Below are 14,221 nucleotides of genomic sequence, written 5' to 3'. Positions count from 1 at the left end.
AAAGGGAAGTGATTCTTAGCATTTCTGGTTGTGTATCCCGGTTAAAAGATAGAATGATATAAGATATAAACAATCATAACATAAATAATATATTAAAATTTATTTTGTTGTGATATAAAAGCTGGGAAACAAGAGCACATAATAAATAAAATTAAAATAGGCCCAATGATTTATATCTCAAGTGGCAGTGGCAACAAACAACAAATAACAATTCTGCTGCTTACAACCATATATAAATACAAATATAAATATATAGTTTTATTCCAACTAATTAAATCCTCATGTAGAACAGAAATAATTCCATAACAATTACGTCTGCCAGTTATAATATTTCACATCTTGTAATCCATGAAGGTCATGCAAATATATCCCATCATCCTGAACCTTCCAAGTGCACTCCTGGAAACCACATGACTGAAGAAACGACTCGTCGCAATTGAAGAAGCGATAGTTGCCGCCATGACTCTTGGATTTGGAGTGCTCATCCCAGCTTAACTTGCACCAGTACTCAGTTGAGACACATCTGTCATTGTGAAAACGTACGGTGAAACGCTCGCCACTGCTGATCCAATGGCTACCCAAATCTCCTCCGCCTTTGGATTTGCAGTGGACCTCCAAAATGGTGGCCCCGCCACCACTTAAGTCGTTCCGAATTTGGACCAGGTAGTCGCCAGAATGCGGACCAAGAGGTGCAGCGGAGGATGGAGAAGACAGAACAAGTGTTGAGATTGCAAGTAGTAAGAAAATGGGGAGGCTTAAGAAGGCTCTCATGGCTTGGAAATTGGGATTCCTAGTTCAAAATGTGAATATGCATATTCTTCTCAGAAGCTTTTTTTTATAGGCATATACACATTAATTGTTAAGAGTGTAGCAGGTGGAGATGAATTAGGGTTTAATTAGAGAATTTGATTAGGTCAACTGGGTTTGGCAGCATGGTTTATTATGAAGTGCTTAAAATGTCGACCTAGTAATTAGGGAATCAAAAGAAAAAGAGGAATGAGTACGTAACAGTTGTAATATTATTGCAAAATTTGTAAACTATTTTGAGAGTAGTGATGTTATTGTATTGTTAGGACTAGGAAGGTCGAGCCAGAGAGCTCCTAACTAGTAATAAGTAGAGGTGGGTAAAATACTCACGGGTATGGGTAACCGTAATTACCCGTCTATTTAAAGCTCACGGTTACAATTATGGGTAACTGTTTAGACAAATAAACGATTATGGATATAACCGTTTATCTATGAAATTTAAATGAGTGATTATGGTATTACTGCAGTTATAAATGTGTACTAATTTAACCGTTTATTTAATATATGTAAAATTAAAAATAAAATAAAAAATAAAAATCCTAAAATTATTCGATGTCTCCCGGACTCTTGCGGCTCATCTTTCTCTCCTAGGTGCCCTCTCTCATCTCCGGCTCTCTCATCTTTGTCGAAGTTTGATTAATTTCAACAGTACCAAAATATGTATAAATATATGTATACAGAAGGGAATTATTATTTGATTGTAATTGTGTCTAAATTAGTAAAGTTATTATTATTTGATTGTAATTGTGTCTAAAATTAGTAAAGTCATCAACTAATTTATGAAAGACTTGGAAATAGTCGTACACAACCTGTTACATACCATGAAATAACACAAAAAATTAGGTGTTCGGATTGAACCTAATAGGTATGGGTACTGATGGACTTGTAAACTAATTACGGCCCAGTTCAGTATTACCCACGAATACTTGTTAAGAGCTTGCGTTTTATTAGCTTTTGGCACCAAAGTCTTGGGCATCCATCGCATAAAATTTCTATGTTATTTCCATTTTTCCAAAATAAATCTTGTGATTCAAATAAATGTTTCATTTGCCCATTGACCAAACAAACGAGATTACTGTTTTCATTGAGTTCCATATCCATTAAGTTTGTAAACTAATTACGGGCCAGTTCAGTATTACCCACGAATACTTGTTAAGAGCTTGCGTTTTATTAGCTTTTGGCACCAAAGTCTTGGGCATCCATCGCATAAAATTTCTATGTTATTTCCATTTTTCCAAAATAAATCTTGTGATTCAAATAAATGTTTCATTTGCCCATTGACCAAACAAACGAGATTACTGTTTTCATTGAGTTCCATATCCATTAAGTCATGTCTTGAGTTAATCCATGTTGATATTTGGGGTGGTTATCAAGTTGCTTCCGTTTTAGGTGCAAAATATTTTCTCACCATCGTTGACGATTACACTAGGAGCACATGGATTTATTTGATGAAACACAAATCTGATACAACTGAATTCCTTCTCCAATTCATCCACATGGTAGAAAATCAATTCAATACTAAGGTCCAAATGGTTCGAAGTGACAATGGGTCCGAGTTCAAACTCGCCACTTTCTATAATCTCAAGGGAATTGTTCATCAAACTAGTTGCGTCAACACACCACAACAAAATGGTGTCGCGGAATGTAAGCATCAACACTTGCTCAATGTTGCTTAAGCCTTACTTTTTAAAGCTAATCTTCCTAAATGTTTTTGGGGGGATGCAATCCTAGCTTCTGCCTATCTCATAAATTGAACACCCACACCCATTCTTCAAGGAAAAACACCATATGAAAAATTGTTTCACAAGGAACCGAATTATTCTCCCCTAATAGTTTTTGGATGTTTATGTTTTGCATCAACTCATGCACAAAAGCCTTCAAAATTTGACCCTCGTGCACGTCGTTGCATTTTCATTGGTTATCCATATGGTCAAAAAGGTTACAGATTATTTGATATTACCCTCTAAAAGGTTTTTGTGTCATGGGATGTTTTTTTTTTTGAAGATCAATGTCCCTACCACACATCAGACATTTCCGTAGCCCTCACTTCCTTGTCCAATACAAACTCCTCACCATTGCACTTAGATATGGACTCTTTCCCTCCCACCATTCCTCATGACACCACACCTGACAACTCATTTTTTGAATCCCATGATACCCCACCAACACCAGACACATCGCAACCACCTTTATCACCGTCGCCAATACTGAACTTGATCTTGCCTTCCCCAGAAACACCACCTACTACCTTTATTTCCCCAACACCCACCAACACCCCGCCTCCACCATAACCACCCTGTCGCGGCACATGTCCCACAAAGCCTTCCTCCATTTTGCAGGACTTTCACGTTGAGACATCCCTCCCGTCAAGGCCTACTTTGACATCTTCAACGAATGTGGTTAAGTCATTAGGTACCTCTCACCACTTATTATATACTCGTCTTTCACCCCACCATAAAACCTATACAGCTAACCTCACGGTCATTAAAGAACCCACAAGCTTTTTGCAGGTTGTTCAAGACCCCCATTGGTGTGCTGCCATGCAACATGAGATTGCAGCTCTTCAGGCCAATCACACTTGGTCTCTTGTGCCGTTGCCACTCCACAAATGGCCCGTTGGATGCAAATGGGTCTATAAAGGGAAGCTAAAACCTGATGGGACAATAGAGCGGTACAAAGCCCGGCTGGTTGCTAAAGGTTATAGCCAGATATAAGGGGTTGATTATAGGGAAACTTTTGGCCCCGTGGCCAAAATTGACCATTATCCGTGTGCTTCTTAGTGTGACAGCCTTGCGAGGATGACACTTGCATCAACTAGACGTCAACAATGCCTTTTTACATGGCGACCTAGACGAGGACGTTTACCTGACCTTGCCTCATGAATTCAGACAAAAGGGGGAGACTCGAGTATGTAAATTAAACAAATCCTTGTATGGTCTAAAACAAGCTTTGTGACAATAGTTTCTTAAACTCTCCAATGCACTCAAGACTGATGGGTTTCATAAGTCATGGTTTAACTACTCATTGTTCGTCCGAAGTCATCAAGGTAATTTTATCGCCTTATTGGTTTATGTTGATGATGTAATACTAGCAGGCAATAATTTGCAAGAAATCGAAGAGACCAAGCAGTTTCTTTCCAAACATTTTAAACTGAAGGACTTGGGCAAGCTCAAATATTTCTTAGGGATAGAGGTTGCACGATCAAAACATGGGATCACTCTATGCCAAAGAAAATATGCATTAGACATATTGGATGATGCTGGGCTCTTAGACACCAATCCATCACGATTTTTGGTTGATCAAAACATCTCTCTAACATAAACAGAAGGGAAGCTACTGAGTGATGCAGCTCCATATAGACGGCTTGTAGGTAGACTAATCTACCTAACCATAACAAGGCCTGACCTAGCCTATGTGGTTTATATGTTAAGTCAATTCATGGAAAAACCTCGACAACCATATCTTGAGGCAGCACACAAGGTCCTTAAATACATCAAAAATACACCTGGGCAAGGTATCCTCCTTCCTTCTACGTGCACATTACAATTGAAGGCATTTTGCGATGCTGACTAGGCTAGATGTAAGGATACCATGAGGTCGATAACAAGTTATTGTGTTCTTCTTGGTCAAGCACCGATTTCCTGGAAAACAAAGAAACAAACTACATTATCTCGCTCCAGTGCAGAGGCTGAGTATCGTTCCATGGCCACTACATGTTGCGAGATTACATGGTTGAAGAATATCTTGAAAGATTTGAAGGTGAGTCACCCACAACCAGTCACATTGTTTTGTGACAATCAAGCGACACTAAATATTGCTTCGAATCCCGTATTTCATGAACGCACAAAACATATAGAGATCGATTGTCATCTGGTAAGAGAGAAAGTTCAAGGAGGGATGATACGTACAACTTACATACGAACAACTGATCAGCCATCTGACATATTCACCAAGACATTGAGTTTGACACAATTTGAGACATTACTCAGCAAGTTGGGTGTCATTAACATATACTCCAACTGAGGGGGAGTGTTAAGGAAGATATCTCAGATTGATTATGTCAATATTGTAATTTGATATGTAGTTATTCACTTACTTATTTAGTCTGATTTTCCTTGTTTATAGGCATCAGTATAGGATTATGATTGTATAGCCTCCTTATATATTTGTAACCCTAGCTCTATCGTAATACAAGAAAATATTCCCGCATCTCTATCTTTTCTATGATCACTTGCTATTTTAACAAGTCAAGTTTGAGTTTGAAGTTTTGTAAGATTATTTGAGTATCAATGAAATCCCATCCGTTGACTTACACGACAATCAACTTGGTAACAAGTTGATTCTCGGCCAAATATGTGGGAGTCCTGATATGAATGAGATTTGAAGTCTTAATCACATGCAACTAATTAGGAGGCCTCATTTGGTAAGACTTATATATCATGTTAAGAAACATAATTGATATCATAAGCTATGGGATATTCCTGACTATTCGATGATAGGCAGATTAGTAGGAAACCCTAGTGATATAAATATGGATGTTTCTGCGCACATAGTATGCGTTCTTCTTTAGTGCTGTTTACCCTATTCATCAGTAAAGAACATTCTGATTGTGTGTGGAGAAAACTTCCTTACCCTATAAACTTAGCATCGTGCCTGCTGCTTCAGGTTAGTACTATATGGTTTTATACATTCATGCTTATAACTGTGATCTGATGTACTGTTATGTTTTTCCCTTATTTCTAACATGTGGTATCAGAGCCACCACAACAGTTTTGAGATTCAGTTTACAAAATGTTATGAGTATTTTTCAATCATCAGATCCTATATAATGCTTCCGCTGCATGCATGTATATATTTAAAAATATCCTAACTGCACGAGATGGATAGATCTATATGTGCTTCGATTACTGCTCACTGAATCATGAATAGTTAACGACATCAGCAAGATGAAATAAATCCTCCAATCAGTTGCTGTTTGAAGAAATGCTGTTGAATAATAATATCATTATTTGTCACTTTTGAATCGATAAATAATTGGCATTATGTTATTCATGTTGAAAGAAATCTACAAGTATTTTCTGCTTAAAAGAGATTGCTTATAGATTTCATATTGGTTCGAACAGAACAAGTGACTTATGTGCAATGATGAGTACCTTAAAAATTTATCCAAAAGGATTTTTGTGTATGTATTCAGTTCTGGCACTAAGTTAATGTATAATGGAATGTGAAACTACAAGGTTTTTATAGTTCTTATGCTCAAAAGTGTTGATCTATATAAACAAGTTGCAGTTTTACATTTTAGTTATGCAAAAATTAATATGATCAGTGCCAATCTAAAGAATGACACTGGAATTGTATGATTACTGCAATAAACAGAAGACATCATGTTATAGTTTTTTGTTTTCCGATGGACAAGATTAATAAACCATAAAGTTTTATTTGAGCTTCAGGTATAACTTCTCTCAATTTCAGCAACATTGAGACCCTAACTGGTTCAAACTATAAAAAGTGGAAGCAGGATATTGAAATCGTGTTGGGGCTGATGGACTTTGACCTGGTCTTAAGGGGAGATTTTGATACATTATGGACATGCTAAAGGTTATTTTAAAACTACTCATGGTCAATTGTGAATTATTATGCAATTTTATCATGCTATGTTAGTATATGATTTTTATAATTAAAAGTTCTCACGTCATTTTGGCATGACATGAAATCATTGTAAAATTTAAAAAGGAGATTATGCTATTGAAATTTTCAAATTTCTGCAACATTGTCTGTTTGTGATATTATTTTGGTATACCCATTCAACTCCTAAATTCATGAAATTTTAGTATGATAGAGATCGATATATCTAGTTTAAATCTGGATATTTGCACGACAATTGGCTGCAAAATGAATTATTGGTGAATTTTGTTTTAGTCTCGGGTATGTAGTTCGGAATTTCTACAGCTTCTGCAGCACATTCCGTTTCGACTTTATTTTTAGCCCACTTATAAAATCTAAAAAATTATGAAATTTTGTGATATTTCAGCTTTATGTATCTACTTCACTTCTGGAAATTTTCATATACATTGGATGGAAAATGAATGTTTAGTCAATTTTTCATCTCAGTTGTACTGCAGATTTTCTGCACTTTCTGCAGCATATCCCATTTCGAATTTGCCTCTCGTATACTTGGCAAACTTTAAAAAAAAAAAAAAAATTTATAAACCTTTAGGAAATAGTAGCATTGTATGTCTGCTTTATGTCTGGAAATTTTTATGCACATTGAATGAAAAAGGAGTATTTAGTGAATTTTTTTTAATCTCAGGTCTACATGCAGATATATATATTTTTTTTTTGCAGTTTCTGCAGCACATCTCATTTCGAATTCATTTTTGGCTCGCTTATAAAATTTTAACAATCATGAAATTTTGCAAAATAGTAGCCATATATGTCTAGTGCATACCTAAAAATTTTCATGACAATCTAAAGAGAAGTGATTTTTTAGTGAATTTGGAAACTAAAGTAGTACTGCTGAATTTTGGTACTTCAAAACTAGTTTTGTTATGTGATATTGTTTTCACTTATTTGTGCACATCTATTGGTACCGATTATTATACAAGTTTATGATTCCAATATATCTTTATTTAATGTGAATTCTTAATACTAATGACTTTTATTAGACAACACTGATTAAATTATTGATTTAAAGATGTATTGGTTTGTTTTGCTTAAACCAATGTTTTGTTTGGTCATCAATTCTGATTATGATGATAATTGTCTTTTGAAAGAAAATTGGAAAGTGGCATCAGTTTACTAATTGAACATTTTGGTCCTTATCGAATAACTGAATAACCATGTTTCCTCTTTCGAGAACTCTATTGTTCAATGTCAATAACGACATATTTTGTGTCTGATTGAATCTTTTGAGAATCATTGAATATCCAACAAAACGGTTATTTAATACTGTTCTAAAGGATTATTTTGAAAAATAAGAATTCTAATTTATATGGTGAATACTTTTGTCCCAATGGGAATTTTAGGAAATAACTCACCAATTATAAATTAGTATTATAGCAAATCATAAAGTACTTCTAACATATTTTCATCTGGCCAAAGCTGTTGAAGCTATATGTATTTTGTGTATTTTATGTTTTGGCTAGCTATGCAGGTATTTTTTTGCATGATTAATTTCTGCCCAAAGGTGTAACAATCATGCAATTTGGAGTTAGTTCGATCATCCACAACTCGACTACATCCAAGATGAATCTTGCAGAATCGAGAATGAGTAGGTAAATTTGCCAATCTTTTGCCTTAATTTTCTGTGAGTTCTAAATTGGATTAAAATTATTGTTGAAAAATTGATGTTGTTGAGATATCTATGTGTTTACCTTAATTCTACTTTGTTTTAGAATTAAAACATAAATTTTGAGTTTGGATTCTCTTATTAGGTTTCATTTTAATTTATGACCTAATCTTTAACACATATATGAGTTTTCTCTCATACACTAAAATAAATTTCGTAGCCATTTGTTTATCTAATCACTTGTCACTTTTAGATCGATTAATAATGTTGAGATATTGTTCCTTATATAAGCCTAATTTTTGATACATATAGATTGGTTTATTCTATACAAACCAACTATTTTGTGACTCAACAAATTTGTTTAAGAAATTTTAATGTTTTGGGCATATTAAAGGTTATTTATCTAATGAAATGAACCTTTAATTTATTTAAGAAATTTTCGTGTTTTGATCATATTAAAGATTGTAAATTGGTTTTATTTAAATTATGTTTAAATGTGAAATTTTGGTAGAGCTTACACTATCTTTATTGATTCAACTAGCCTATATTTTGTTATATGAAAACCACTGTCTCTAGTGTTTAATCTTGCAATTTTGAGTGTTTGCCCAAGTGGGAGAAATAATGTATTATGGGCTTCACACTCATCAATTTTGCATGCTTTTAATGGTCATAGTTTTGGTAGATAAAACATACATTATCATACTTGTTTATATTTTATATATGCAACTAATCTTGCAGGAAATTCAAGAAGGGTTAATGAGTATATTCTGCTCAAAAGTGTTTTGCTTATTAATTCTTGTTTGTTGTTCAAGAAATTGGACTTGTGATTTATATGTTAATGATGGATAATTAATCTGTTCAAAAGTGTTTTCTTATTCAGTCCAACTATAAATCAATGAACGGTTAAACATGGAATTGACAAGATTGTATATACTTCTTCTGCTCAAAAGTGTTGAAACTATATACGTTTGCTCTTGTATTTTATGTTTTAGCTGTGAAAACCTAATATAATTAGATTCTGTCCAAAGATGATTCTAGAATTATATGTTTTTGTTGCAATCAGAAAACGTTCCGTTAAAGTTTTCTATTTCTGTCAAATGTTAGATGAACAAAACGGACCAAATGATTTTGTATAGTTTTTCAGTCACAAGAGTCACTTCCCTAAAGATATCTAGAATAAAGATGTTGAGCTCACAAATTTTATGTTTTAGATCCTATGACTAAAGCCTTGTCAGTGGGAGTATTCAAGAAACATGTTTTTAACATGGGGATTAAGGAGACTTTTGATTCCGTGAATGAGTGGGAGTAAACTACTCAAATGTCTCTCCAAGTTTATTCTGAATATTTCGAACTCGTTGTTAAAGGTTTATTTCCAAACTTAAGATTTTGTCATCATATCATTTCCTGAATAAACAGAATATTTTGTTAGTTTCTGTAATATTCAAATTTTAAGAAGTTGATATTTAGACTCATCAACTTAAAAACATGGTATTGTCTGCAACATAGTGCTTTTCGTCTAAGTGTGTGTGATTATAGAGTGCAAGTGAAAAAATGACTTCACTTAGTTTTCTATAGTCCAGCATTTGAGATGAGAGTGACAAGTTGTTTAAGAGGTATCTGTTGCAAATTTTGTAAGACTTTAGTGATCACCGTTTCTAGTCGTATCAGGATCGAATTCATTGAAACTCAAGTGGGAGAATGTAAGATTATTTGAGTATCAATGAAATCCCATCCGTTGACTTACACGACAATCAACTTGGTAACAAGTTGATTCTCGGCCAAATATGTGGGAGTCCTGATATGAATGAGATTTGAAGTCTTAATCACATGCAACTAATTAGGAGGCCTCATTTGGTAAGACTTATATATCATGTTAAGAAACATAATTGATATCATAAGCTATGGGATATTCCTGACTATTCGATGATAGGCAGATTAGTAGGAAACCCTAGTGATATAAATATGGATGTTTCTGCACACATAGTATGCGTTCTTCTTTAGTGCTGTTTACCCTATTCATCAGTAAAGAACATTCTGATTGTGTGTGGAGAAAACTTCCTTACCCTATAACCTTAGCATCATGCCTGCTGCTTCAGGTTAGTACTATATGGTTTTATACATTCATGCTTATAACTGTGATCTTATGTACTGTTGTGTTTTTCCCTTATTTCTAACAAGTTTTACATCTGTTAGCTTAACATATGTTGAAATGACATGGCTCATTAAGATAACATGTCAACACAAACACAACCCTTTTAGAATGAGGGGTTTTGATATTACTAGAATTTCTTGAATTCCCAGATCTTCGTCCTCGGATTTACAATGAGCGGTAAGAGTCTTGTGTTTTAATCCATCCTTCTTCCCATTTTTTCGAAAACTCATCACGGACGTTAGCAAAATCTTTTATGTAAATTCCATCATCTTTTGCTATCCAAATGCAGTTTTTCCAGTTGCATTTCTCGAAGAGATAAATGTCTTGCCAAAAGACCTTTAGAGCAGCATGTTGGGCACTTGACTTGCGCAAGTAGCACCAGAAAAGAGTAGAGTGTAAAAAGTTTGTCCTGAAACCCCAAGTAGTATTAGTCCCTGGTGAGAGTTTTTGAATCCCTAAATCATTGTCTTTGGATTTACAATGGACGAACAAGCTCTCTTGGTTCCCCAATCCGTTGACAACATATACATGCCACTTGGTGAACAAAGGAAACACTTCACCTTTGGTTGAAGGAAAGCACAAGCTAGGACTCATTGCTATCGCAAATGCAAGAACAAGTACATGGATGTTGCTGAACCTACTCATTGTGTTACTAGAACAAGATCTTGTCCTCCTTTTGGTCTTTTGCTACAAAGTTTTGGCTCTTTTATTCATAAGTTCTTTGAATTAATATAAAAAAAAAAAAAAAAAAGATACGGTGGCATGGAAAGGTTGGCAATTATGGTATAGCATGTATACTAAACATGAAAATTAATATGATGATCCAAAACAATATTGATGAGTTGAGAATGATGAGATATTAATTAATAAAAATCATAATAAAATCGTATGCATGCACCACACTAAAAAAGTAAAAACGATATATAAGCAATCTAATGAGGAGGCATGCTTATTTCAACTTAAAGGGCAACACCAAGCCAATAAGGCTCTCCGCTTTGTGAGAGTCAGAGGGGGAGTGGGAGGGGGAGACATGGAACGTCTATTGTACGCAACTGAGGTTGTTTCCGTAGGTCACAAAAGAACAACCTTTCCATTGCGCCAAAGTGCTCATTGAACCTATTATCATGAAATTAATTAACACCATTAACAATTAGGTATCGGTCTAATAATGCTTCTTTTCAATGTTGATTTGTTGTTGCGCCGTGAAGTCTTACTTAAGTTGCATTTGGATGATGTTGAAATGTGTTGTACTTTGGTAGATCTCAATTTCAAGTGCTATATGTTATAAGCAACAAGAAGAATTGCTCGATTCCTCACCAAATATTTGTATGTCATCTGTGTGACACATTGGAAAACATTAAAATGTATGACAGGTAATACACGTATGGGAAGAGAAATTTCACTTCTAATCAAATTGAAATTCATCAAGACATGTTTACATATAAAGAAGGGATTTGAAAATAATGACTATTATTCTTACTTGTGTTTATTAACAACCAAAAATTAATTGGAAAGAATACATAGATGCACATTTATTTTGCATATCTCATACCTGAAAGTTCAAGGTATTGGTTTACCAGATGTTGTTTATCTAATATTTATTTCTCTGTCCTCCCTCCCTCTCTAGCTATGCGCTGTTCAAATGGAACCTCACGGCTCCATTTTTCCCTACGAGTTGCAGGTTTCTTGACGTGTTTTCCGGCTAACCCTTGTTGAATCGGATGAAGTTAGCACCGCCAAAAAAATCCTCACCATCCCTGGACCAAGATCTTAGTTTTGCATGCTCGAATCTGTCATGGATTCAACGAAGCCCAAATAGTCTGAGACTTCCAGGCCATTTTTCGGCCACATTCGACCACCTTTTGGCCTTGATTCAGGTAGAATCATAATCTTGTCACTCCCAGCTTCAATTTGGTATATTTTATATGAAAGTTGGTTGTGAAATGGATGTGGAATAGAGTCAAATCGGAAAGTTAAGGATTGATCAAGGTGACCGGAGATGACGAGGAGTCTGTCGGGAGTGGTCGTTGAGCATGACAAGGACGAGAGAGGATAGTCTTAGCTAGTCCCATGGTTTTTGGGGGGCTTCGCTAAGATCGGCTAGCCCATGATTTAGTCTAGGCGAGTGAGACTTAGTCTCATTAAATCTAATCCCTGCTGGGAACAAACTTGGGACTGGACTAATCCTTAGTCTTGTCCAGTCCAATGAATATTAGTGAGGGCAAACAAACGGCCCCTTATATCCTTCGATGAAGGAAATATTTGTGCTCACCATGCATGTGACATACTTCACATGGTTTAGTAAAGATCTAACTAATTATTAACTTCCTCAACCAGAACACTTGAAGCAGCACGTGGTTGTTCTTTACCGCTGAGGGTTGATGTTCTCTGGCTACTAATTCAATTCAGTTTGCCATCCAAAGCTAACATTGGGTCACCTCATAAGTACATTTTTTTTTCACCAAACATATTTAATTTGTCACTCTTTAAGTGTGGAGTCAGATTCTCTATATATACTGGGTTCAACACATTTTTGTCAGGTGACAGAAAGTTTGCAAAGCTAAGGGGAAGTAACTAGCCTTGGGAAAGAAGTACATATATGGTCCAAACCCAAACCCTAGCATTGCAACATACAAACATGAAATAATAATTATAGGGTTCGTTTGATGTTAAGGATTGGCTTAACTTGGACATTCACTAAATTCAGTTATGTTGAATAGAAATATGAATGTCAACTTGTATATTTTGTTTAAGTGAAGGGTAGAAGATGGATAATTCATGAAGAAAACTTGTCCCTCTCGATCCATCATTTTTAGTGAAGGGTAGTAGATGGATAAGTCATGAAGAAAACTCGTCCCTCTCAATTCTATCATTTTTTGTGGGGTTAATAAGGATAAGTATCCTTCATGACTTTTCAATATTCTACCTTCATTTGTACAAAATATGCAAGTTATCATCCATATTTTCATTTACCATTCTTTAATTTCGTTTCACAAATCAGTCAAATCTACTTGTATTATTGTCATTCAAATTCATGTGGAATCTTCATATATCCTTTTTGGCCTGATATGATTATATATTTTAGTGAACCAAATAAATGCATAAATGCTAGGTAGGTTGGTCAAGACTCAAAAGAAGAACGTACGATCGAGAGATGCTGCATAATTTGTAATATGGTCATGACTCATTTACCTCAAGTTTAGGTGTAACTACAACCACATACCTCATCTTTAAAACATCACAATATTAGATACACAATTGCATTTTAATTGTAATATCATACATCAATTAATCAATCTGTCAAATCAACAGTTAAGTGATGATGTGGTTAACGTAAATTCCATATATTTGCTTACATGAGTACCACTTCTGCTCCACGTGGACAAACAACAAATAAAATAATTTAACAGTTTGCAATCTCTTTTCGTGCAATTATAATCTCATACCTCATCTTGCAATTAATGACATACACAAACTTAGGATTTCATTGCAATATCATCATACATCAGTTATATTATCTGTTAATTTTGGCTTTTAACGGATAGTGTGGCAAATGCAAAACCCACAGTTTTTGACGTGGATATCCAAATCGACGCAAAGAGACAAAATGATGCGGCTTCACCGGCAAGAGAGGAAGAAAGGAACCTCATCGGAGTTGAGGAAGAACACTGAAACCCACTGGTTTGGGTGATTGCGTTGTGTGGCTATAGGAAAGTTTCGGATGAGGTGTGTGTGGCTGTGGCTGCCGCTTCTAAGGTTGCTCGAGACGACGTTGTCACAAATTAATCGACCATCCGAATTGGGACATTTCTGCTGCTGCTAAACGCTAGCAGCCCTGGCTTTGGCGGAGATGAAAGTGACAAGGGAGTGAAATTGTAACCGATTATCTAACAAATGTATGACATTATTATTAATTAAATTGGAGCTCAATGTATGATATTGCAATATTTTAAAGTTGAGGTATGAAATTGTAA

The 14,221-nt window shown here is 35.1% G+C and overlaps 1 protein-coding gene across 1 annotated transcript; it reads right to left on the bottom strand.

Annotated features, from left to right (window-relative positions):
* Window positions 1–309: 309 nt before the first annotated feature.
* LOC103445559 (S-protein homolog 24-like) lies at window positions 310–771 on the bottom strand. Its single transcript, XM_008384573.1, has one exon. It carries the CDS (start codon window positions 769–771, stop codon window positions 310–312), a length of 462 nt encoding a protein of 153 aa, XP_008382795.1.
* Between the last annotated feature and the right edge of the window lie 13,450 nt (window positions 772–14,221).

The sequence above is a fragment of the Malus domestica genome, chromosome 10, assembly GCF_042453785.1.
Source record: "Malus domestica chromosome 10, GDT2T_hap1".
Classification (NCBI taxonomy): domain Eukaryota; kingdom Viridiplantae; phylum Streptophyta; class Magnoliopsida; order Rosales; family Rosaceae; genus Malus; species Malus domestica.
Note: the sequence above shows the minus strand (reverse complement) of the source record. Positions and strands in the feature narration are given on the sequence as shown.